Below are 25,571 nucleotides of genomic sequence, written 5' to 3' on the forward strand. Positions count from 1 at the left end.
GATAATAAACAATAGATAGTTATAAAACCTATCTACTTAAGTCCACAATGATCACTAGTTATCTAGCGTCAAAATAATTATCTATTTTCCAAGCTTTATGCGACTAGCGATGGATAACTTGACAACAAACAGCAACCAAAAACTTAAAATAACATTAGCAATCAGAATTTCTTATGTAACAATATGACAAATGTATCTTATACTATTGATAATTATCGGATAATTATCATGAAGCGTAATTATCTTGATAATTTCGAACCCTGCTCAGTTATGTGCGGACCTGCAGATGTGTAAATTTTTATTTGATTTCTTTTATTGATGTGATATTTAGGCATTAAGGTTGAGATTCGCCAAATTTGGACTGATAGTGTTGGTGAGGATTTCATAGTTTTGAAAATCAATTTGAAGTAGTTCAGAATAAAAGCTGCGGGCGGAAAGCTAGTTATGGAAATTTACTTACGGTTTTTAAAACTATGAAAGTACTCTGGGCGATGATATTAAAGTACTCTACTAAATTTTAAGGGAAATATCATATTTTGTAAGTTGTAGCAGCAGCGATATTGAAGTTGGACTGTCGACGCCTCTTTTAGACAGACACGGTGCTGGCAACCTCGTGATCCCGGCGGTCCCTTTAAAAGAACCAAATTCTCACACCCGTTTTCATAAACATTATTATGAGGTCTCACAGTGCGCGTGGACGCACAGGGTGACATATAAATGGGTGTCAAAGTCGTTCCGTTCGCGTTTGAACATTCGAAAATGAATCTATTAGGTGTAACCGAAGGTCCTTTCCAGTGATCTAAAACTTCGCGCCAAATGGTAATTGAATTGTTTTATCTATGGCTTGAAAGAGTTTCGTGTGTATCCGAACGAGCTTCGATTCCTGAATGCACTGACAGAAGGATGAGATAGATCATCATCATTTCAGCCACAGGACGTCCACTGCTGAACATAGACCTCCCCCAGTGATTTCCATATTGCTCGGTTACCAAGCGGCCTGCATTCAGCGCCTTCCTGTTACCTATTACTTAGAGATACCCCCCCAGAAAGGTCTGGTGCCAGGCCCTAAAAATAACCCTAGATACGCCAATGGCGCCGTATCTGTGTACAAAAGGCGTAATAATTGTGTGTATTTGTAAGTGTACAATATGTACTTGATTTGTATGTGTACTCTATTAAACCAGTAGCGTTAAGATAACCAGAACGAAATAGTCTTTTGTTTGGCTTCAAGAAGATATTTTTTTAGAATTGTAATATTCTATCTATCGATTTATCTTAAAATGTCTTCTATTTCTAAAATAAATGTATTCTTTTCTCTAAGCACAAATACTTATGTGGCGAAAAACATAAAAGTATAGAAAAAAGTATCTCACATTATCTATTAATATGTAGGTATGTGTAATAATATCATTTTATATGTAACTTAAAATAAATACTAACTTGTGTCTAGACTAGCTTAATAATCAAAATAATTACAAATAGTCTAGCAAAAATATTATATTTTGATATTTTCAATGACCAATATCTTTTAACATAATTAATGAACGAATAGTCATTTGTATGTATATGTTACGGTCAAAGTGATAAATGTGAAAATTATGAATAATCGCCGGTTATTATGAATAATTACCGCACGATTTGGTTAATGTGATTAATATAAGGTCATTTGTGTGTGTATAAAACTAAATAGGCGGCTTAGGGGTGGCCCAAGGGCCACCCCCGCCGCACCTTAACCTATTTTTCACTTTAAATCAAAACATTATGTTATAGGCATCATGGAAAAGTAATATTATGCAAGAAACATTCCAAACTCATTATGCCAAATTATATTAATATATGATATCAAAACCTTCAAAAGTTTGGCTGTACACTTGCACGTACACAAGATGTGGTTCTCTTTCATGAAATTTGTTAGTACTAAGGTTGAATTATTAAATAATCACTGTTAAATGTGATTAATTTATCACTTTTACCGCGACTGTCGGTGATTATTCATAATAACCGGTTATTATTAATAATTTTCAATTTATCACATTAACCGTAACATATATTTTGCTTTATAATATACACAAATAAATGTATACATAAATAAATAAATTTTGATTCATGACAATATTTTTTAACTTTTAATGAATTCAGTTTTGCCAAAAGAAATTCAACCTTATGTGTGTAATATTTGTGCTTGGATCGTTTAACTCTGACAATATATTTGGTTGTATGCCAATGAAATAATAATATATTTTAAGTGTTACTGAGTACAATCAAATTATGTAATTGTGACATAATTGCAGATGGTCAGACATGTTTCTTTTGGAGTGAGATTTGTACAATAACTAGAGCGTTGGCCTAAAAAATAGGAAAACAAAAACTGTAAATTTTGCCTAACGTGCAATCGACAAAATACGAATATTCGCAATTGTTTTTGCAATATAAGATACAAAGTATACAGGGTGTTAGGTAAATGAGTATATGAGCCGACACTAGCCCTTGTTAACATGGTCATATAAATGGTATTGTAAAGTCAGAAATTTGATATCATCATTTTAATTTTTTTAATTTTCATACAAAATTAATTTTATAAAATCCGATTTGTATGAAAAACAAAATAATTAAAATGAAGATATAAATTTTCTGACTTCACCATACCATTTATATGACCATGTTAACATGGGCTAGTGTCGGCTCATATACCCATTTACCTAACACCCCGTAGGTCTAGCGCTTAACTGAGTCAGTGCCTGAGGTATGGGAGCGGCACCGGAGGATATTTTCGTGACGGTCAAACGTCAGCGAGACTTCAGATCGCCTTGATTTGAAAGAAAGAAAGAAAGAAAGAAAGAAAAACATTTATTTGGTTCCAACTTAAAATATAGCACACAAAATCAGATAACAAAAAAACAGATAACAGATACAAGTTAGAACCAAATCTGGCCACCGCTCAGCATGTGTCATGCTCTGGAGTGGTAAATAAAACCCAGAACACGACGCTGTTATTCTGCGGTGACCATTTTTGGAGAGAGCTGGGCAAACATGAGACAATACACAAAAACAAACAAAAGAGAAAAAACAAAATAAAAAAATACAATATTAAAAGAAAGAAAAAAAAAAGTAAATGGATTTAGCTCTGTCACGTCATAAATGTTAATGTCACCCCTCCCGTACCGCTCCCATACCTCGGGCACTGACTCTTAAGCGCTATGTGATATTTTTATAGTCTAGTCTGCGAGCACGTAGAATTTTGTCCAATGACCCCAAGCTACCCATCCTTATCGCTCGCGCGTAATTATGTTGCTGTCGCGCTCGCACACTCACTGCGGGCGCCTGCGGGTAGCTTGGGGTCATTGAACAAAATTCTACGTGCTCACAGACCGGACTTTAGCAGGAGGCAGCACATTATTTGTTTTAAAATAGTTATTGTACAACATCTTTAGGGTTTGTTCATAATGCCAACGTACATTATTGTACCTGTTACGATGCAAGTTTTCTAAAGTTAATCTTATTTACTTACTTGCATTTCTATTTCGTTGTGTAAGTTTATTCCAAAATCGTTTATTAGTGTTTACATGTAGAAATGTTTTAGAAGACAAATTATTTAATTTTTACAATAAATTATTGAAGTGACTGTGGTTTTTGATTTGTTTATTTACCATTTTAACCCTTTATACCCTCGTAAGACCGTCGGTCCCTTTATAAGAACCAAATTCTCAGTCGTTCAGTGGGAACAATGAACAATTTTGAAAGTCACGATAGCCGAACGGTGAAGGGGTCGGACTGGCCGACTCGTGATCCGAGGAACATGGGTTCGAGTCCCGCCGCGCCACTCCGCCCGACTATTGTGGTGAACCCACGATTGTGAGACAATAAAGACAAACAGCTGTTTGTCTCTCTCTAACTTACGTATGTGACGTATGAAAAAAGAGATAATGTTTGGTCTATCTATACTCATTCTGGCAACATTTTAATGTGACGTCACCAAATATCTTACGCGTGTTCGGTACATACTTGCGCAGAGAAAAATATGCACGATTTGGGAAACACGATCATGTCCGTCAGTATTGAGTATAAGGGTATTTCGCCGAAACAGTAAATTTTCTGTGTCCAGGCAGGCGAACACATGTTTTTTTATATCTATCTGTATTAAACTATTTTTATGGGAAAGTTCATCAAAAGTTTTATTTGTTTTTGCTACTACAATAGCAGAAACTACAAATAATACCGTAGAAAAACGTAATCAAAAGTCGTTTTTCTAATTTCCTTGTTATGTCCATTACTGTTGTTTGCCAAAATGAAGGCTCATTATAACAAATTGAAGCGTAATTTAATTCTAATAGCACTCTCTTTACATTTGAGAAACGTTTGGCTATCGGAAAATAAAAACTTTAATACGTATAGGAAGAAAATAAAGTGAAGTTAAGTTCTTGTCCAGGTCAAAAGTATAATTTCCCTGGGTCTTCGTTTCGACCATTGTTGTAACGAAACGAAAAAACGTAGAATGTAACGCACTGCACCAGCTAGAGATGGGTTTCCACCCGGGTAAAAACCCACATGAGGGTAAAAACCCAATAAAAACCCGTTTCATTCCACCCGTGGGTGTTTACACCGGGTGAAAACAAATAATTTTATAATTATTTCAATTGGTATCTTTTCTTTATTTTTATTGAATTTTTCTCATTTAAGTTTATTGATTAATAAGTAATAAGTCAAATTTAACACTAATTCAAAAGTATAATTTCCCTGGGTCTTCGTTTCGACCATTGTTGTAACGAAACGAAAAAACTTAGAATGTAACGCTATGCACCACTACACTCGGCCATTTCGTCCCAAGAGGCCATTGAGGCAGGACAGTACGTCGTTGATCAGTTTTGCGACAAATCGCATAAATAGGTCCCTCCTTGGGTTTTTGTTTACTAAAAAGTAAATTTCTTTGGATGGTTTTTTGCAGCTAAACAATGGATTAATTTTATTGTTTATTTACACAAATGTAGTGTCTGTAGGGGTAAACCCATGATTTAAATGGTAAATGCATAGGGTAAATAGGTTTTTGTCTGTGGTGTCTTTTAGGCATAAATCTAATTTCTTTGGTCCTAATTTCCTTGTTTTCCGTGGCATAAAATGACCTAGGAAATTATAAAAGACATTAATAATTCGGCGTAAAGTCAAATTTTGAGTATTTCTTTATTGGAATAAGTTTAAAATTTACATTTTAAGAAATAGGTATCAGAATAGATATAGAAAAACTTGTTTTTAACTCTTAACTCAATCTACTGCATTTATCTTCCTTAGTTGTGTAAAAAGGTCGTAATGATATAATATTCATTAGCATGTTTGCTTGCGAAAGTACACAAAAATGGGTCGAACAAAAAAAAAGCAAACCACAGAAGAAAACTTAGAGAAAAAAATATTTATAATAATTTCCTTGGCTACCAAAAATTTATGACCTCATAACTTTGTTTCCAAAACGAATTATGACACCCCTTTTAGATATATTAGCTTAGTTTTTACTACTTAATGCAATGGGAAACAAAAAATAGTTAAAAACAAAAATAAAATTCGTGCCAAGGAAATTAGGCAAAATTGACCATTTTTGGCGAAATACCCATAATGCAGCCATGTTCTTTTCCCAAATCGTGTATGTACCAAGCACGTTTAGTTGATAGGTATGCCCGGTCCATAGTTTACACATCAATGACTACAATCATGCACTGCACATATTGATGCGACTAAAGTTGTATAGCTAATTTTCTTGTTTAATTTTATTTCACTTTTATTTTAGGCATTTTTACAAAGTTTTTCGATTCTACTTTTTTCAATATTTTTATGAACGTACTATAAAAACAATATTTCAAATTTTGAGAAACGGAACGCAGATAAAATTTTACTCTACCAAATTGAGAAGTTCACATTGTGTTTGTAGTTTAGTCATTTCATGTGTGTTTTTTATTTAGTTTGGTATTAATTACCTGTACCCTGTCATCCTGTGCTGTCATCACTGTCATCAGTGTCATCATTCATCTGTCATTTCCTTGGAATGCCAGGTGGAATTTTAGGTTATTCCGTGAATATTGTTATAAATAATTACTAATTCCTCGGAAAGTTTACATTTAACGGTGCGCCATGAAGATCTACACCAACGAGAATAATACCTCCACGCTAAAGCTGCTCATAGCGGCTAATTTAGCTGGGAAAAAAGTGGAGTTGAAGAGTGCGACTTTCGGAGGTAGTTTTCCTTTTATTTTTGCATTAAATTCATTTCGATTACATTTAATAGGCTCTTTGCATACTAATTTACAATTAAATCTTCTGATTCACAAGCATATTTCATCGCAAATAAGTCATATTAATAGTTTAAATTCCAATAAGATTTTAAGCTCGTTGTTATTATTGCATCATTTTTTGCATGTGTGGCTGCATTAGCATGCATTTCCTTTTTCCTCTAAAGAAACTATACATTTAGTTTGTGAAATCCGTCCTAATATCCTGTATTTAGTACCTATTGATGATTATAAGTTCAAGTAGTTTAAAAACACAAATAAACATGATTATTTGTATTGACCGAGTGAGATAATTTACTGAAATACCCCTCCTTATGAACACAAAAAAAAAAACAAGTCAAAACATCTGATTATTACCCAAGTTGACTGCAGATAATGAGAAAAAAAAATTGTACTGAAGATGCAAAAGTTCACAGTAGTAAGGAAGGATAAAATGTAGTTTCTATTAATTACTACTTGTTTCTCAATAGTAGATTTCCCTATGCCTCATACAAATTCTTTTATATTTACTGCCATATGTATAAGGATAAGGATTAATGCTCTCTGTATGATCATAACATATACTTTGTACTAATGTATCATGCCTAAGTCTGTGAGGGAAACCATCCTACTAATATTATAAATGCAAAAGTTTGGATGTTTGTTATTCTTTCACGCAAAAACTACTGAACGGATTTTTTGGAACTTTACAGTATTATTGTTTGAAACCCAGATTAACATATAGGCTATAATTTATGTTGATCTGTGACACAAAATTTCACACGGGTGAAGCCGCGGGCAAAAGCTAGTCAATAATAATTACAGATGATGGCACATCAAGTCAAACAATGTAGTATCTAATGTCTGCTACATAGGCACTATTATGCAACTAAAATGCATGTCCTGATGTTCACTGTACAAGGAAAAATACTGTGCATCTAAATGCATCTAGTCTAGGCAGCTAATTACAAATAACTGACTTGTTATTGAAGGAAACAAGATTTTCTGTCCTATAAATGTCACAATGATGTACATCAAGTATGACTTATGATTTCTAAAGCTATTTACACAATAAGATACAGGATTAGCTAGTTTGGGGGCTATTAGAAAGCTGTAATATGTTGTAATTTTGGTAATGAAGGTTTTTATTTCTTACTAGTGGCCGCTCGCGTCTTCGTACGCGTGGTCCCCGTTTTACCCCCTTAGGGATGAAGTTTCGAGGTTTTTTTACCGTTTTCCCGGAAATTATTGGAACTTTTCTCGCCGTAAAAACATCTTTGGACTTCAACGAACATTTAAAATAAGAATTGGTAAAAATTGGTCCAGACATTGTTGAGTTATGTGCTTACCAACTTTTGCGATTCATTTTTATATTATAGATTTGTGCTTGACTGTCCTGAAGCAGAGACAATTTATTGATTGCATGACATGATAAACATATGCATTTGTCGTCCAATATCATCTATAAAATTTTATTCAGCACCGCTTAATCAAATTCGAATCGTTTATTGCATGTCACATTACAATTATAGTGGTTCTACAAAATAGAGGTAGGTATACATGTGACACTTACTAACCCCATCCGCTTGTTTAACCTGGGATAAGGCACTGACGTTCCGTCTGTGATTGCAGACGATGTATTCGCAGGCCCGCGCCAGCTGCCGCTGTTAGAAGTGGACGATCAGCTCACGTTCTTCTCCAGTAATGCGGCCAGCCAGTTCCTGTTTCCCGTGCTGGATCTCTCGGAGAACGGACAGTGGTGAGTCTTTAAAAGCTATTGACATATTTTAAGAAATCTTTGTGAACTGAAAGCAAATGGTCTCAAACATGTAGAAGTCACTGCACATCTCCTCTCCCCACTTCTCCGCTCCGCTTTAATCCGCTCCATATCGCTCCGCTCTGCTCCGCAAACGGACGTACAGGATCTAAGGGGATCAGTTTTAAACAAGCCTCAGACGAGAATAAATCCCCTCATGTCTTCGCTCCGCTTCATTTTGCTCCGCTGCGCTCATTCAGCTCCGCAAATGGGTGTACAGGACCCAGAGATCGCAGTCTGAGATGGAGGGGTCCTTTTTTGGCAGGATCCCCTACTCTTAGATACTTAAAACAAATCATTAGGTACGAGACCTAAAGGGGGCAGTCTTGATGCAGGGGGCGGGGGTCTAATCCGATTTTAAGCAGGATGCCCCACTTTTAGATACTTAAGTATGAATCATAAGGTAAGTATGTACCTTAGGGGCTTAATGATTCCCAGTGGCAGCAGCTGCCCATGGCATATCACGTCTCGTCCACGCTGCGTGGAAAACCGCCATAACAACTTTCTTTCATCAGTCAGTCTATGACAATTGTGTAAGAAAGCCTCTTGTCCCAGCCCCAGAGACCGCGGGTTCGACTCCCAGCGGATGTGATTTTTGTGGAACTTCACCTGGAATGAATGATGATGATGACTAAAGCCTGGTCCGTGAGCACGTAGAATCCCGTCCAATGACCCCAAGCTACCCATCCTTATCGCTCGCGCGTAATTATATTGCTGTCGCGACTGTGCGACGCGCGCCCGCAGTGAGTGTGCGAGCGATCAGGCTTTACCTTTCTTATTCTAATTTACCTTTCTGTATCTTCAGCCAACAGATGCAAGAGTGGGAAGCGACGCGTCTGCAGCCCTCAGTGGCAGCAGTCCTCTCATCAAAAGTCCCTCCCTCCGACGTGAAGCAAGCACTTCAAGCAAACCTAACCGTCGTGGACTCACTGTTGGGGACTAACAAGTTTATATTAGGGGTGAGTAGATTTGCAACAATAAGCCTAGACCTAGTTGGGTCGGGCTGTTAAACATTATGGACGTGTATGAAAGTGCGCACATTACATCGATTTGGTATTAGCCGATTCTTCGTACAAATTAGAATCGGGCTCGACTGTCGCCCGGCAAGCGAAAGGTCATGGGTCCGATTCCCGCCTTAGGCAGTTAGATTTTTTCATCATTCATCAACATCATCATTTCAGTCATAGAACGTCCACTGCTGAACATAGGCCTCCCCCAATGATTTCCATACTGACCGGTTGGCAGCGGCCTGTATCCAGCGCCTTCCTGCTACCTTTATGAAGTCGTCGGTCCGCCTTATATGGACCTCCTACACTGCACTTTCTACTACTGGAAGCATACTTTCTCTAAATGAATAAGACTAGATTTATGGTGGCAACATAGTCCTGTAAATTACACTTAATTTCAATAAGATCTTTTGTTTTGACTTATGAAAAATCTAAAAAATCTTGACATTTTCCATTACCAGGCACGAATTTGAGTCTGATACGCTATTCAAGACCGATTTTTGAATATTTTCAACTCCTAGATCATTTCAGCCATACGATGCAGCGCAATATACGCCTTAAGCATACTAACAATAAAGATCATTGTTCCAGAACAAGCTATCAGCAGCGGACATCTCAATATGGAGCACTTTATACCCTCTGTGCTACAACACCGAACTGAAGCAGTACACAGCGGAGTTTAAGCACATAGCGCGGTGGGCGGAAGAATTGGCGGCGGCGAAGGCGATACAGGTAGGTCGTACTTACTCTCAGATGAAGGAATAAAAGAGACAAAATATAACCTATCTCCAAATCAAATTTTTAATGGCGAAACATATGCACTACTAAAATCTGTAACATCTACATATACCTACTATACACTATACATATACCATGTTTTAGTAAAATAAAATTTCTGATTCTGATATCACCAAATCAAGCGTGGGGCATGTAGGCCAAATAAAATAAAATAAAAAATATGTTTTTACCAGAAAATGCAGTCGATATTTTGGTTTATTAACAATTTAATGTTTGAGACTATGTTAGTAAGGTTGTTGTAACAAATCATTCATTTGCCTCTGATAAATTAGAATTAGAGTTATTCTCCTGCAGGGGAGACCAAATAACTTGATTTCTTGATGAGTCTTTTTTCGTCTATCTTACGTCTTAATCTTTTCATCACATCATTTCTTTTTAACACGATCCTTTTAGAACAGACTGTTTATGGACTATTACAATAATCTAGCTATAAAAGCGAAAAGTCACTGATTGACTAACTCAATCATCACGAAATCTCACTAAGACAGAATTTTGAAAAATTCAACCCCTAAGGGGGTAAAACGAGATCCACGCGTACGAATTTGCGGGCGGCCGCTAAGTTACCTATATTTTGTTATTACAGGAAGCGTTAAAACAATGGAATGGTTCTCCCAACGGGCCTTTCGGCGCATCATCAGCGTTGGGGGCGCCGCAACTGGCCAGCCTGTTGTCTCCTGTGGGGTAAGTGACTAGAACCACGGCCGTCTTTAACCTACTTGGTAGGTACTCCTTCTATGTTCTTCTGATTAATTTCGTTGCGGGTCCAATGACAGTTTAACTGTCCCCCGGGACAAGCTTGCCTTCATTGGATGGGTTCTTAAGCTGTAGTGGTAGGAAATAGTCCCGCCTGTAGGGGCCATGGGCAATTAAAGGTCAAGGGGACCGTTTTAGTCTGAAAAAAAAAGGAATTCCAAAATTATAGTATTTTTTAGTGATTACTTACAACTTTTATACCTTGAGTACTAGAGATTTGCCACTCCTGATTATTGTCTTTCTAGTTTTTATTTTATGTTAATTTCAAGTTACATCTTGGGATTTTAAATAAGTTACAGTCAAGCTACTTCCAGGTCACCCCACTATCCCGAGTACCTGTTTTTTGTTTAATTGTCTCATTCACATAGTTTATATGCCATGTGGTTATGTCAGAGTAGAATATGACCACTTCCACAGAAATCGTGCATTCTAAAGCATAACATTTCTAAAATAACACATAACAACACAATTAGTTTTGAAATTTAAAAGTTTGCGTTAGAAACATATGAAGTTTATGTAAGATTACCGTGTATTTATACAGTACATTTCTGGTTATCTCCAGGTCACCAGAAGAAGTAGAGACAGGCCCAACGGCGGATGAGATCGAAGCGGCCAAAGAGAACTGGCTGAATGGACACAAGAATCTGCAGCCAGCACTCAAGGAAGAAAAAGTCGTGTAAGTTGACAATCAGAAATATTTATTTGCTTTTTACCCGACTGCGTCAGAAGGAGGGTTATGTTTTTCGAGTGTATGTATGTATGTATATTTCTTTGGTACGGCCTGCAGCCTAAACGGCTTGACCGATTTTAGCGTGAGAGGTGTCGTTAGATTCGTCCTAATCGTGAGAGTGACACTGGCTATATTAAAATTGAAAAAAAAGAATCAAAATGGAGGATTGTAGGCGCCATAATGTCTTTAAAAAATATATTTTTTTCTCAAACCTTATTGATTGGGGTATCAAAATAAAGGGCTTTTAAGTGATTTAACTAAAAAGATTAAAATAAAATTACTATTGAATAAACAAAAAACCGAACTGCGTAAAAATGAACACTTTTTTTACATGAAATGATTGGACGTAGCACACTTTTCAACCCGGAAAGTTTCGTAACCCTATCAACTCGAGGCGGTCAGTGTTCTATGTATGGAAGTCCATACTGCAACGCACACTTATCCGCACCGTAACGTAAACGCCTCGCCTCACGGTTGACGGCGCGCGAAAGGCGATACGGTGTTGATCCCTTTCCGAGGTGATAAGTCTGCTATGACCTTTATGATGCTAAGTCACAATTTTTTAAAGATTTCATTATATACCCCAAAATCTAAATCGTTTGTGAAATTAAATTTTGAAATCAGTAAATTTTCAATTGAGTTAAGGACCTTGCTATACAAATTTTTGTCTCGTTCTCTCTCGAAAATCTCGTTTTGACAGCTCAAAAAAGTACTTGGGGGCATTGTAGTGATATGCCAAGACGAGACAATGGAAGCGCAAGGCACTGCTATTTCTCACAGTTTCTTTAAATTTTAGGTCTGGCTAAAATCCAAATTCCTATGTAATTCGTGGGTAAACCCTGGTCCTTCTTATACAAATAAATAAAATTATATCCACGTGTAAATCAAATTTCGTGTATTTGTTTCAGATTGCCAGTAAAAGGACGCAAGAACATCCTCATCACCTCCGCGTTGCCATACGTAAATAACGTTCCGCATTTAGGCAACATTATTGGCTGTGTGCTCTCTGCAGACATATTTGCTAGGTCAGTACGCACATAGTAACAAAGCCCACGCGTGGGCATGAAGTTTCAATGTGTTTAACCACTAAGGAGTGTTAATTACTTAAAAATAATTTTATTTTCCAGATATTGTCGATTATGTGACTACAACACCCTGTATATTTGTGGAACGGACGAATACGGTACGGCTACTGAAACTAAGGTAATAATAATATGATGGTTAACACATTATCAATTGACATGCTTTTTATACTATACACTAGATAAATTTTAGCGATCCGAATACTCGCTTTTTTCAACTGAACTGTACTGCAATCCGTACACCTTACTTTGACGTTTTAATCGCGTGTAAACTATACTCTGTAAGCGATCAAGAGCTCCATCTTTTAATAGTTTGGTTAGACGACAGAACTAATGTTTTGACGCTGCAGCGAACTTTAGTTTTAATTCTCCCCAAAATGGAGTAGAGCAAGAAACTTGCTTACGATAGCTTCTCTATAAATATGTATAACTCAAAGGTGACTGACTGACACAGTGATCTATCAACGCACAGTCCAAACCACTGGACGGATCGGGCTGAAGTTTGGCATGCAGGTAGATGTTATGACGTAGGCATCCGCTAAGAAAGGATTTTACGAAACTCCACCCCTAAGGGGGTAAAACGGGATCCAGGCGTACGAAGTCGCGGACGGCCGCTAGTCCTTTATAAAGGACAATGACCAAAAGTGGTCCAAAATATATCCACCACCAATGAGACCTATATTGGCTTATAGTCCATTAAATAGAGAATAACTTTTAGTATGGGACGAAAAAAAAATAAGCTGTCAGTAAAAAGTTACGACAGTTTGAAAAATTGTAGTAGTTTACGCGCTAATCTCAGGAACTACTGGTCCTATTTGAAAAAATATTTTTGTCATGGATAGCCCATTTATCGAGGATGGTTTTAGGTTATTTAACATCACCCAATACAACCAATAGAAGCAGAGCAGTAAAGACAAATGTTGTAAAAATGGGAAATATTATTCAAACTATTTTCACGCGTACAAAGTCGTAGGCACAGCTAGTATAATATAATAATTTATCTATAACCCAGTACCAGTTGGAAAAAAGACTGTTTTTACCCCTTTCGCATATTCAAAGTATTCCAATATTGTTGTCTTTCTTCTGAGCTTTTTTTTTCTTTTAGCGAGAACCTAAGGCACACTAAGCAACATGACATAACATGCATATGTTACGGTCAAAGTGATAAATGTGAAAATTATGAATAATCGCCGGTTATTATGAATAATTACCGCATGATTTGGTAAATGTGATTAATATGAGATCATTTATGTGTGTATAAAACTAAATAGGCGGCTTAGGGGTGGCCCAAGGGCCACCTCCGCCGCACCTTAACCTATTTTTCAAGTTAAATCAAAACAATATGTTATGGGCTTTAAGGGCAAAGTAATGTTACGCAAGAAACAGTCCAAACTCATTATGCCAAATTATATTAATATATGATATCAAAACATTCAAAATGTGTGGCTGTACACAAGCACTACACATGAGCCATTGTTATTTTATGATATTTCATAGTACTAAGGTTACATTATTAAATAATCACTGATAAATGTAATTCATTTATTACTTTTACCTCAATTGTCGGTAATTATTCATAATAACCGGCGATTATTCATAATTTTCAATTTATCACATTTACCGTAACACATAGATTAGTCCAAAATGTGCGATGGATAGACTGATATCGAGAACATTTTTCAGATGAAAAGGTAAAAAACATGACTTTTCATTCAGTCATAACTTTTTACTGACAGCATATTTTTGATTGCGGTTTGGTTATAATGAATCAGTAATTCAGTATTTAATAGACTATTTTACTACATAGGTCTTGTTAGTGGTGGACATTTGGACCACACTCCAAACATTTTTGGTCATTGTCCTTTATGCTTATGGGTTAATCCGGTACTGTTCCAGGCGATAGAGGAAGGGCTGACTCCGCAGCAGATCTGCGACAAGTACTTCGAGATCCACAACGCGGTGTACCGCTGGTTCAACGTCGGCTTCGACTACTTCGGCCGGACCAGCACTAAGGAGCAGACTGAGTGAGTGTATATTTTATGTTCGGTCCTTGCCACACTGGCGGATTGCAAGTTTCATATGCAATCCACTAGTATGGCAAGGCCCTTACAGTCTAGGGGAGTACATGGGAGGGGAGGATTTTTTTTCACTGGAAATAGCCTACTTTTGGCCAAATCGGAGTTTATTAATTAATTGTTCCAAGCTTAACACAACTAAAATTTTAGTTTTTGAATGTTTCCCGCTAGGGGCGCTGTACAATCCGTCATACATTAAGAGTAGGCGCACACCGTTGATTTTTCGTCGGCCGATAGTTTAGTCGGGCAGTTGATCAGTATGGGCATGTATGGGAGTGCGCACACTACGCCGATTCGATTTGGCCGATTCTTCATACAATTTAAAATCGGGCACAACTATCGGCCAACTAAAAATCAACAGTGTGCGCCTACTCTAATCGGTCAATATCACTTATTGATTAGTGATGGGCCGACTATGGTCTTTGCCGACTAACCGACTAGCCGACTGATTATTGAAATTGCCGATTAGTCGGCCGACTAATCGCCCATGTCTACTTGTGATTGATTTTTCCTGTCAGAAGTAAGGTTCAAAATCGATTGAGTTTTAGTTTTATGGTCAGATTGACAGATTTTTTGCAGTTAAAAATGGTTTTGACTAATGCCCTCGATCAAAACCATATTTAACTGCAAAAAATAAATATACAGAAAAGACTAGTCAATCTGACCATCTTCTTCTTTTCGTGTCGACAACAAACCTACACAGTGTCAGCCCAAAACTCCGCCACAAGAGTGGCGTTGTCAGTAGCACTCATCAAATCTGACCATAAAACTAACATGCAATCGATTTTGAACCTTACTGTAAAGACATTATGAAACTTTTTAATTCTACATTAACAAAATAATTTGCTTATCCACAGAATCTCACAAAAGATGTTTTTGAAGCTGAAAGACAATGGATTCGTCAGCTCGCAATCCGTCGAGCAGTTGCTTTGCGAGAAATGCGACCGATTCCTGGCTGACAGGTATATTCTATACACTACATACGCTACAAAATATGTTTTAACTAAACAATTATCCCCTTAACCCTAACTTCGAACTCCTCCTATGTTCTTCTGATTAATTTCGTTGCGGGTCCAATGACAGTTTAACTTTCCCCCGGGACACACTTGACCTTCATTGGTTGGGTTTTTCTTAGCGGTCAAGCTGTAGATCCGCCGCTACACAGGAGTTGCAGCGGTGGGAACGAGAGGTGGGAGGGAATAGTCCCGTTAACCCTTTAACGGGCATATAATGAGTTTAATTTCTATTTTTGGATGCTGACTTTGAAATTAAATATTAATAAAGTATAAATTAGCACATAAATCGAACTATAATGTATTGCGCCCTGTTAACATACCGTCTAAACGGAAACGAAACAATAAAAGTACTTGACAAATACCTCTGTAAAAATCAGTATATTTGTTGCAATTCACGAAGGCGAGTGAGCTTTGCATGTGTGGTGGCTCGCTACTGTTCTTTGCTCGTTTTTGAAAGTTTTGACAGACATTACACATCATTATGTGCATGTACACGTACACATACAAGTAAAGCTCACTCGCCTTCGTGAGTTGCAAGAATTAGTAAACGTTCGTTCGTTTTCAGCCAAATGACGTCCACTGCTGAACAAAGGCCTCCCCCAAGGTTTTCCACAATTAACGGTCCTGCGCTGCCCGCATCCAGGCTCTTCCCGCGACCTTCACCAGATCGTCGGTCCACCTAGTAGGAGGCCTGCCATTAGTAAACGATATTTTATGAATTCTCACAGATTCGTAGAAGGCACGTGTCCGCACCCCGGCTGTTTATACGACAACGCTCGCGGCGATCAATGCGACAAGTGTGGGAAACTTATTAACGCGATCGAACTCATCTCACCACGGTAAGAACTTATGTCACCCTGGTAAGAACTTATGTCACCCTGGTAAGAACTTATGTCACACCGGTAAGAACTTATTTCAACCAGGTTTTAACTTGCTTCACCCCCGTAAGAACTGTTTATACGACAACGCTCGCGGCGATCAATGCGACAAGTGCGGGAAACTCATCAACGCGATCGAACTCATATCACCCCGGTAAGAACTTATGTCACCCTGGTAAGAACTTATTTCAACCAGGTTTTAACTTGCTTCACCCCCGTAAGAACTTATTCCGCTCAGGTAAGAACTGTGCTGTTTATACGACAACGCTCGCGGCGATCAATGCGACAAGTGCGGGAAACTCATCAACGCGATCGAACTCATATCACCCCGGTAAGAACTTATGTCACCCCAGTAAGAACTTATGTCACCCTGGTAAGAACTTATTTCACCCTAGTAGGAACTTGCTTCATCCTCGTAAGAACTGTGCTGTTTATACGACAACGCTCGCGGTGATCAATGCGACAAGTGTGGGAAATTCATCAACGCGATCGAACTCATCTCACCCCGGTAAGAATTTGTCTCACCCCGAAAGGCTGGTTTTAGTGTCACGCGGACCGTCCGGTGCGGACCCGCTCCGCACGGCCAATCTGTATGAACTTCTAGGGAGCGTTTTAGAGTAATGCGGTCCGGAGGAACCGCTCGCTCCCTAGCAGTTCATACAGATCGGCTGTGCGGAGCCATCCGCACTGACAGCAGCCAAAATAACTTGCTTCACTCCAGTAAGAACTTGCCTCACTCGGGTAAGAACTTGTCTCACCCCGGTAAGAACTTGTCTCGCCTCGATAAAACTCGCTGATTAGTACTAATTTCTCTCACCCCTATATGAATCTGGCAAATCCAGGTCAAAAGTCTAAAAACCTCGATCAAAACTGTCTCACCGAGTGTGTAAATTGTATTTTAAATTCATGTATAATACTTTTGTTGGCAGATGTAAAGTGTGCGGCCACACACCTACGGTAAAACCTAGCAGTCAGCTGTTTATTGAGTTGGGGCAGGTAAGAAAGACATTACGTTTAATAGTGTTGAAAATTATAATTATGCGTTTCTTTGTCTTTCTGTCTGTCTGTTACGTTTTCACGCTTAAAATACTTAACCGATTTAGATTAATTTAATAATTTGAGCCCCAGGGATACGATAGTGTGAATCCCGGTTTTTTCAAAGGACTCGCGCTATAATGTATTTTTGTGACAGATTGATATTTACGCGGGCAAAAGCTATCTGGAAATCATTGGGTGAGGCCTATGTTCAGCAGTGGACGTTCTTTGGCTGAAATGATGATATTATTTCAAAAAACTTGACCCTTATTGCTGGCGACAACTAAACACCTTCCCAAGAGGGTCCCATAGCAATGTACAGTCGCGGAATGAAAAGGTTCGTCACCTTAGTGTCGATTTTCGCTTGCACTAGGTACTGTAAGAGTCAGAGAGAGTAGTTGTACAGTCTTAGAATATTTCTGTATATATTGTGTACATAAATTGTAAAGATTGTACAGCTGTACATAAACTGGCGGAAGGCGCATAGGCGCCTGCTTAGAGTTGTCCTGTGGTAATAATAAGGTGGGTCCGCACAGCGGATTAACTGAGCATAGGTGGAACTCGGGTTAAGGTTCGCTACACCGGCAACTCCCCTATGCTCAGAAAGAAGGACACTGGTGGATTTTTAGTGGGTAGGCCCCTCCCGTCTGGAGGGGAGAGCCCCACATAACCCGTCGCCTGACCACAGCGGCGGGTATGCAGCTCAATGCATTTTTACCACCTAAAAAAAAAAAAAAAAAGTACTGTAAGAGTCAAACCTGCCAACATAACAGTCCAAGAAACATTGCTGCTAACATTTAAATAAACATGACGTTTGCTAACGAATGTTTTGCTTGTTTATTTTTCTATCCCGTCAGTGCAATGTTACAAAATGTAGTTTTTTTAATTTAATAGATAATGGCAGGTTGAACCAACAAGAAGGTTATCAATCATAATAATCTTCTTGACAAGTTAAATCGTCAAATAACTTTGATCTGAATAATTTTGAACTTTACTGACGAAAAGTTAAAGATTATTTTCTCTAACTCGAGATTATTCTGTAACATAGTTTCAAAAGGTAATAATATGTGCTCGCGATTCTTTGAAGGAATCAATTTGAAAACTGACGAACCTTTTCATTCCGTGACTGTACTTCGTTCGTTTCAACCAAATGACGTCCACTGCTGGATAAAGGCCTCCTCCAAAGATTTCTATAACGACCGGCCCTGCGCTGCCCGCATCCAGGCTCTTCCCGCGACCTTTACTAAATCGTCGGTCCACCTAATGGGAGGCCTGCCCATGCTACGTTTTCCGGCCCGTGGTCGCCACCTGAGAATTTTTCTGCCCCAACTTTAGCAACTAAAGTACGGCCAACTAGCAGCGATACAAAAGGTCGATTCGACTGTCGAACTGACAATCTATTCTGTCTCTTCCCATCTTGTGTATTTGTCGTAATGTCTCGTTCTCCCGCCAAAATATGTCAAAGTCAAACCCTTAGGCTGGGTTGCACCATCTTGCTTTAACTTTGACAAACGTCAAAAATCTGTCAAATTCCATACAAAAAGCACCGGTTATCGTCATTAGGCCAGTAGAATTAAACACAAAAATTGATTAAATCGGAAATAATTCCTACAAAAGATTTTTTTGCTTTAATGGCTTCATTGGTTGCCCATTAAGACTCTCCTAAGTTTTCGACTTCGACGGAGTTGTGCTTAAGTGGTGGGGGCCCCCGAAAGGGGCGTTTTTTCGGTTTTCCGGTTATACCGCGTAAAAGACTTACCCTATCGAAAAGTGGTCTTCATGACGGTTAAAGGGCACTTAATCCTGCATTGAATAAGACCAAATTCATATGTTTTGGACAAACCGTTCTCGCGCTAAAGTTCGGCAAAGTAGAAAATATACGTATAATTAATGACCCTCTCCACGTCCAATGGTTTGTTACCCACAGGCTTCCAAGTCTTGAAAAGGGCCACCTCAACCAGTGTAACCCTATCAAGGCTTACGAGCTTGATGCGCCTATCCTTGTTCGTCCCAGCCGTTCCTTAACTGCGGTTGCTGCACCTCTTCCTGGCACTCACCTGAACGACTCTGTGTTACCTACTGTGGCTGCCCCTCTTCCTTGTATCCTCCTGCATGACTACGTTGCCTAGCCGTATGCCTGGTCTAAGGTTCGACGCCAAAAATCAACAACAACAAGTTCATATTAAAACGCTGAAGAGTTTTTTGTTTGTTTGTTTGAACGCGCTAATCTTAAGAATTACTAGTTTGATTGAAATCATTATTTTTGTGTTGAATAGCTCATACATTGAGGAAGGCTATAGGATATATACAATCACTCTACGACTAATAGAGGCGAAGCAGTAAAGAAAAATGTTGCAAGCACGGGAAATAGTATTTAAACTATTTTCACTCGTACGAAGTTGATTTTGTGGCGTCGAACCTTGGACCAGGCATATGGCTAAGCAATGAAATCGTACAGGAGGGTACAAGGAAGAGGGGCAGCCACATTAGGTAACACAGAGTCGTTCAGGAGAGTGCCAGGAAGAGGTGCAGCAACCGCAGTTAAGGAACGGCTGGGACGAACAAGGATAAGCGAATCAAACTCGTGAGCCTTGTTAGGGTTACACTGGTTAAGGCGACCCTTTACAAGGCTTGGAAGCATGTGGGTAACAAGCCATTGGACGTGGAGAGGGTCATTAATTATACGTATATTTTCTACTTTGCCGAACTTTAGCGCGAGAACGGTTTGTCCAAAACATATGAATTTGGTCTTATTCAATGCAAGATTAAGTGCCCTTCAACCGTCATGAAGACCATTTTTGATAGGGTAAGTCCTTTACGCGGTATAACCGGAAAACCGAAAAAACGCCCCTTTCGGGGGCCCCCACCACTTAAGCACAACTCCGTCGAAGTCGAAAACTTAGGAGAGTCTTAATGGGCAACCAATGAAGCCATAAAAACAATAAAATCTTTTGTAGGAATTATTTCCGATTTAAAAGCTAATTCTACTGGACTACATAGTTACCGTTAAAGATAGGTGGACCAGTGCAACCTACCCCTACTATTCCAAATGACTATGACATTGGGTTTGTTTACATTTGGTATCGCTTCTCGTTGGCCGTACTTTACACTTACCTTTCTTACATTTCCAGCTGGAACCATCCCTCCGTACTTGGATAAGTGCCACCGAAGGCCAGTGGTCGCCGCCCGCGCGCGCGGTTTGCCGTGCGTGGTTGCGTGAACCACTACGAGCCAGGGCTGTCACCAGGGACTTGAAGTGGGGGGTGCCGGTGCCAGTTGAGGGGTTTACTAGCAAGGTACCTTTACTTTCTAGAACATTCTCCAAAGATCCTCTAGTTTCAAGGACTTGTTAAGGCTAAGTAGTTCAGCCGGATATCTAGAAATGGCGCTGTGAGGGTCACCAGGGATCTCAAATGGGGCGTGGCGGTTTACTAGCAAGGTAAGAAACTTGCAGGATGCTCCGCCTTGATTTGAGGAAGTAGTTCGGTCAGGTGAGGTGTCAAGAGATGGCACTGCAAAGCTGCTTTCTCATTAGAACATTCTTCGAGGATGCTTCCAGTTTGAGATTAACTAAGTTCTACAGCATGTTACCAACAGATGGCGCTGTATGACTGCTTTCTACTAAGAACATTATTTGAGGATGCTCCAGTTTGAGTAACTTGACTAAGTAGTAGTACAGCATGTCACCAAGAGATGGCGCTGTAAAGCTGCTTTTCTAATGCAGATTAAAATTTGTTCCTTGTGGTAAGAAACTGAGTAACTGGATTAGTAGTTCAACCAGCCACCAACAGATGGCGTTGTATCTTTATTGATATTTTACTGATACACCAAACCTGCGTTTTGGTGACAGGACAGTATTCTGTTGGGGTGAATGTTAGGTCGATCTATGGATTTGGGCTAAAGTGAGTGAAGGCCAGTGGTCGCCGCCCGCGCGCGCGGTTTGCCGTGCGTGGTTGCGTGAACCGCTACGAGCCAGGGCTGTCACCAGGGACTTGAAGTGGGGCGTGCCGGTGCCAGTTGAAGGGTTTACTAGCAAGGTAGGGGACACACGGGACTATTCCCACCTCTTGTTCCCACCGCTGCAACTCCTGTGTAGTCAGCTGCTACAGCTTGACCACCAATAAAACCTAACCAGTGAAGGTCAAGTTTGTCCCGGGGAAAATTAAACTGTCATTGGACCCGCAACGAAATTAATCAAATGAACATAGGTAGGTAAATAAGCCGCTGCGAGCTAGAGCTGTCATCAAGGACCTCAAGCGGAAGGTGCCGGTGCCAGTGGAAATGTAAGCTTTTCTATCAGATTCGTTATAGTGGCTTAGCCTGCTACCAACAGATGGCGCTGTAACTGTAACTTAACACGCGAACCTGCATCGCGGTGACATTATGTACAATCTTTTTTTGACAGATTTGAATAACGATTCGCCTCAGGTGAGAATTAGACCTACCTTTCGCTTGTCGTTAATGTTATATGTTTTTCCCAGGTGTTCTACGTGTGGTTCGACGCGCCGATCGGCTACCTCAGCATAACACAGAACGCGACACGACAATACGAGAAATGGTGGAAACCAGACAAGGAGTATGATGTGAGTTTGTTCCAAAAAGTTAATATACCTAGCGGAATAGAGCAACAAAGGACTGAGCGAGCGAGATGTCACTAGCAGCAACACTGTGCGATAGAAAGAGATGCATGATGCCAATATAAACCGTTTTTGTATTTGACAGTTCGTTAGCACTCATTGGCACGCTGAAAATTTGAGCTCTGAGATTTTTCAGATTTAAGTAAGTGAAATCGTGGATGTTTATGAGAAATAGTGCTTCAGAAACGTGGCGACTGGTTCAGGAATTGATTATTATTGTATAAACTGAAATAATCCTGAAAACTGACACACAAATGACATTCACGCCCGTATTCACAAACGATGCTTGCAAGTGAAGCAGCAAATCGAACGCACAGAATTGAATAGAGCTCTGTGATTGGTTCGTGTGAAACCTCATAGTAATGTTTGTAAATACGTTTTTGACTTTCATCATCATCATCAATATTTCAGCCACAGAATGTCCGCTGCTGAACATAGGCCTCCCCCAATGCTTTCCATGTTGATCGATTGGTAGCGACCTGCGTCCAGCGCTTCCCTGCTACCTTTATGATGTCATCGGTCCACCTTGTAGGTGGACGTCCCACGCTGCGTTTTCCGGATGTTTTTGACTTTACTAAATTAATATTTTTTGTTCGTTTTTAGGTGAAACTATACCAGTTCATGGCCAAAGACAACGTTCCGTTCCACACGATTATGTTCCCAGCGACACTGATGGGCATCAACGAAGGACACGTGCTGGTCAACCATTTGTTCGCGACAGGTTTGTGACATTTCACTTAACTATACTCTGAAGACTTTCTTTGACGTTAAATATTTTTGTTTCTTTTTTTGTAAACCCTGTTACTTTGTCAAAACTGTTTACGTGACATTGGCGAAATCATGGTTCTTAAAACCAAGCCGTTGCCATAATAAAAGAAGAAGAAGAAGACTTTCTTCAATCAGTGTGTGTTATAAATGACCCACGCTGAACTGTCCCACCAAACTCAATGACAGGGGGGCGCTACCATCGTTCAACTATATGGTTTCCAGCATGGCAAAAATCGGAACCAGCGATCCGGTATTGACGGTGGCGCGTCCCACTGTCAATGTCATGGATAGGACAGTTCAGTATTTTGGAACTATACCAGTGATGGATATTTTACAGTCAAAACTCATAATCGGTCAAAACAACTTTTGACTGCAAAAATCATGACTGACACTTTTGACTGATTTTTTCCAGTCAAAAGTGGTTTTGACCAAGGGCGTTAGTCAAAACCACTTTAGAGTGCAAAAAATCTTATTTAACTGACTGAATCTTGTTTTAAATTAATTTCTAATTCATGTTTTAATTTATTTATAGAGTACCTGAATTATGAAGAAGGCAAGTTCTCCAAATCAAGAGGGGTGGGCGTTTTTGGCACAGATGCACAGGTAAAAACAATTTTCTTATAACAGCAGTTATGGTCAGTCAGTTTGAATTCAAATTCATTTATTCACGGCTGCTGTTAAGCTGCCAGTTATAACTGCTACAGCAGTTGGTATTAAGTTTAAACTTTGAAACTAAAGTAATAGATTAAGAGCTAGTGAACGCCAGACCTACGTCATTTTATAAAAGCTGAAAGTTTGTCAGCGTATGCTCCCAACAGACAAGTTAAGTCTAACTTTTACGGTGGCTTTTTCTGTATATTCAATAGACAGTAATTCTACTAACGTTATACCATTAAATCTGATTTTTATGTATAATATCTGGACAATAATTAGAAGAAATCCTAGACTGCATCCCACTTAACATCAGGTGCGATTGTGGTCAAATACCTGCCTTGGTATGCATAAAAAAAAAGAAGTATTTTCCCCAACAGCCAGACAGTTTTGACAGTTCCAACTCCCTGCCAGACAGTTTTTTAGGGTAGCTCCCAAAGCCACCACGACCCAAACTTCATAAATTCACCAACATTAATATATCCTATATTGGGAGCATAGCATACGCTGACAAACTTTCAGCTTTTATAAAATGACGTAGGTCTGGCGTTCAGTAGCTCTTAGTCTATAAGTTATTCTATTTGTGATCAGGATACGGGTATTCCATCAGACGTGTGGCGGTTTTACCTGGCCAGCATCAGGCCTGAGACCTCAGACTCCAGCTTCAGCTGGGTCGAGCTAGGAACCAGGTGAGACACTGACAGACATTTCAAACTGTTTATTAAATATAATTACCTACTTTCTTTTTTAAGTATGTTAATGTTCCCAAATGGATCCCATTAATAAAAATTGTTTTTGTAATTTAGAAATCAAAATATAACTATGTCTAGAAACAAAATTGTAATCAGAGAAAAAAACATGCATATGTTTCTCCAAGAAATACTTTCCGTAAAAACGCCGGGGCGAATTTCGTGATTGAGTATTTGACACCATTTTCCAATAATTCGAAATCACAACTTTATCTATCTATCTATATAAATAAAAATGAATTGCTGTTCGTTAGTCTGATTAAAACTCGAGAACGGCTGGGCCGATTGGGCTGATTTTAATTTTAAAATGTTTCGTAGTCCAGGGTAGGTCTAAACGGTGAGCAAATAGGGAAAAATTGCGATGGCTTATTTATTGCCTTTAAGGCGGAACAGAGTTCGCCGGGTCAGCTATTTTAAATAAGACTTCATTCTGGTCTTAAAAACTTAATCAATTTTAAATTACGTGATATTTTTGGTTGCATTATGATTGAAAAGTAGTTTCATTGACTTGACAAAATAGTGATGTCAATTTCTTGTATTGCCATACAAAATCTATGGGAGTGTCTCGTTTTGACAGTCTTAAGTACGTCAATTGATTGGTGGTGTCAAATAGTCTATTACAAATGTCACGTATTGCAAATCAAATCAAATCAAAAATATTTATTCAGTTTAGACCACAAGTGGCACTTATGAACGTCAAAATGTAAATAATAAAAATAGAGAAGGTAGCCCTTATGGGGCACTTTACATGTCTCCTTATCTTTTGGGCCCTACCAGCGCTTCGAGACAAACATATGGCAACTTGTCTAGGGGGTCTAATGATGATGACGTATGGTCAAAGTGTATGTTTGTGTTAACAGAAACAACTCGGAGCTCCTGAACAATCTGGGCAACTTCTGTCATCGCTCCTTAAGCTTCTGCGCGAACAGCTTCAAGGGAAAAGTGCCTGACGTCATCCTGACGCCGAGTGACGCGGAATTGGTGGCGTTGGTCAACAGAGAGATAGTCGGTGAGTGGTTTAGTTTACCCCAGGGGAAAGGGGGGGAGGCCTAGCCAGGATAGACAGCGATTTAGCCAGGAAACGCGTGAGGTTTAGTCTAGTCTAGAAAGGGAGGTTTCAGACTAGACAGTCTGGAGGATGGGGAGTAGTCTAGCCAAGGAGAAGGAGGGCAATCTAGCTGGGATAGGGGATCAGTCTGGCCCAGGAGAAAGAGGGGGGGGGGCAGTCTAGCCAGGAGAGGGAGCCGTCTAGCCTATTAGAGGGGGGATCAGTCTAGCTCAGGAGATGGTAGAGGGTGGGGGGTAATCTAGAACAGGATAGGGAG

The 25,571-nt window shown here is 39.3% G+C and overlaps 1 protein-coding gene across 6 annotated transcripts in view; it reads left to right on the forward strand.

Moving 5' to 3' along the window:
- The first annotated feature begins 6,012 nt into the window (after positions 1-6,012).
- Positions 6,013-25,571, forward strand: part of MetRS (methionyl-tRNA synthetase 1) — a 28,390-nt gene continuing 8,831 nt past the window's right edge. For 2 of the 6 annotated variants that reach the window (XM_028300879.1, XM_028300884.1), the window contains exons 1-19: positions 6,013-6,217; positions 7,884-8,010; positions 8,873-9,026; positions 9,666-9,806; positions 10,456-10,553; positions 11,188-11,301; positions 12,264-12,380; positions 12,483-12,558; positions 14,334-14,461; positions 15,370-15,474; positions 16,257-16,367; positions 17,336-17,402; positions 20,573-20,612; positions 21,354-21,478; positions 21,923-22,024; positions 22,682-22,799; positions 23,379-23,449; positions 24,089-24,186; positions 25,107-25,182. In XM_028300879.1, coding sequence (XP_028156680.1) covers positions 6,115-6,217; positions 7,884-8,010; positions 8,873-9,026; positions 9,666-9,806; positions 10,456-10,553; positions 11,188-11,301; positions 12,264-12,380; positions 12,483-12,558; positions 14,334-14,461; positions 15,370-15,474; positions 16,257-16,367; positions 17,336-17,402; positions 20,573-20,612; positions 21,354-21,478; positions 21,923-22,024; positions 22,682-22,799; positions 23,379-23,449; positions 24,089-24,186; positions 25,107-25,182 — 1,971 coding nt within the window. In that variant the 5' untranslated portion in view covers positions 6,013-6,114. Of the gene's footprint in view, positions 6,218-7,883; positions 8,011-8,872; positions 9,027-9,665; positions 9,807-10,455; positions 10,554-11,187; positions 11,302-12,263; positions 12,381-12,482; positions 12,559-14,333; positions 14,462-15,369; positions 15,475-16,256; positions 16,368-16,518; positions 16,561-17,335; positions 17,403-20,572; positions 20,738-21,353; positions 21,479-21,922; positions 22,025-22,681; positions 22,800-23,378; positions 23,450-24,088; positions 24,187-25,106; positions 25,256-25,571 lie in introns of all 6 variants that reach the window. The other 4 variants (XM_028300883.1, XM_028300880.1, XM_028300882.1 and 1 more) reach the window with 4 other exon arrangements.

The sequence above is a fragment of the Ostrinia furnacalis genome, unplaced genomic scaffold (genome assembly GCF_004193835.3).
Source record: "Ostrinia furnacalis isolate ACB-3 unplaced genomic scaffold, ASM419383v2 OfSCF0802, whole genome shotgun sequence".
NCBI classification, from domain to species: domain Eukaryota; kingdom Metazoa; phylum Arthropoda; class Insecta; order Lepidoptera; family Crambidae; genus Ostrinia; species Ostrinia furnacalis.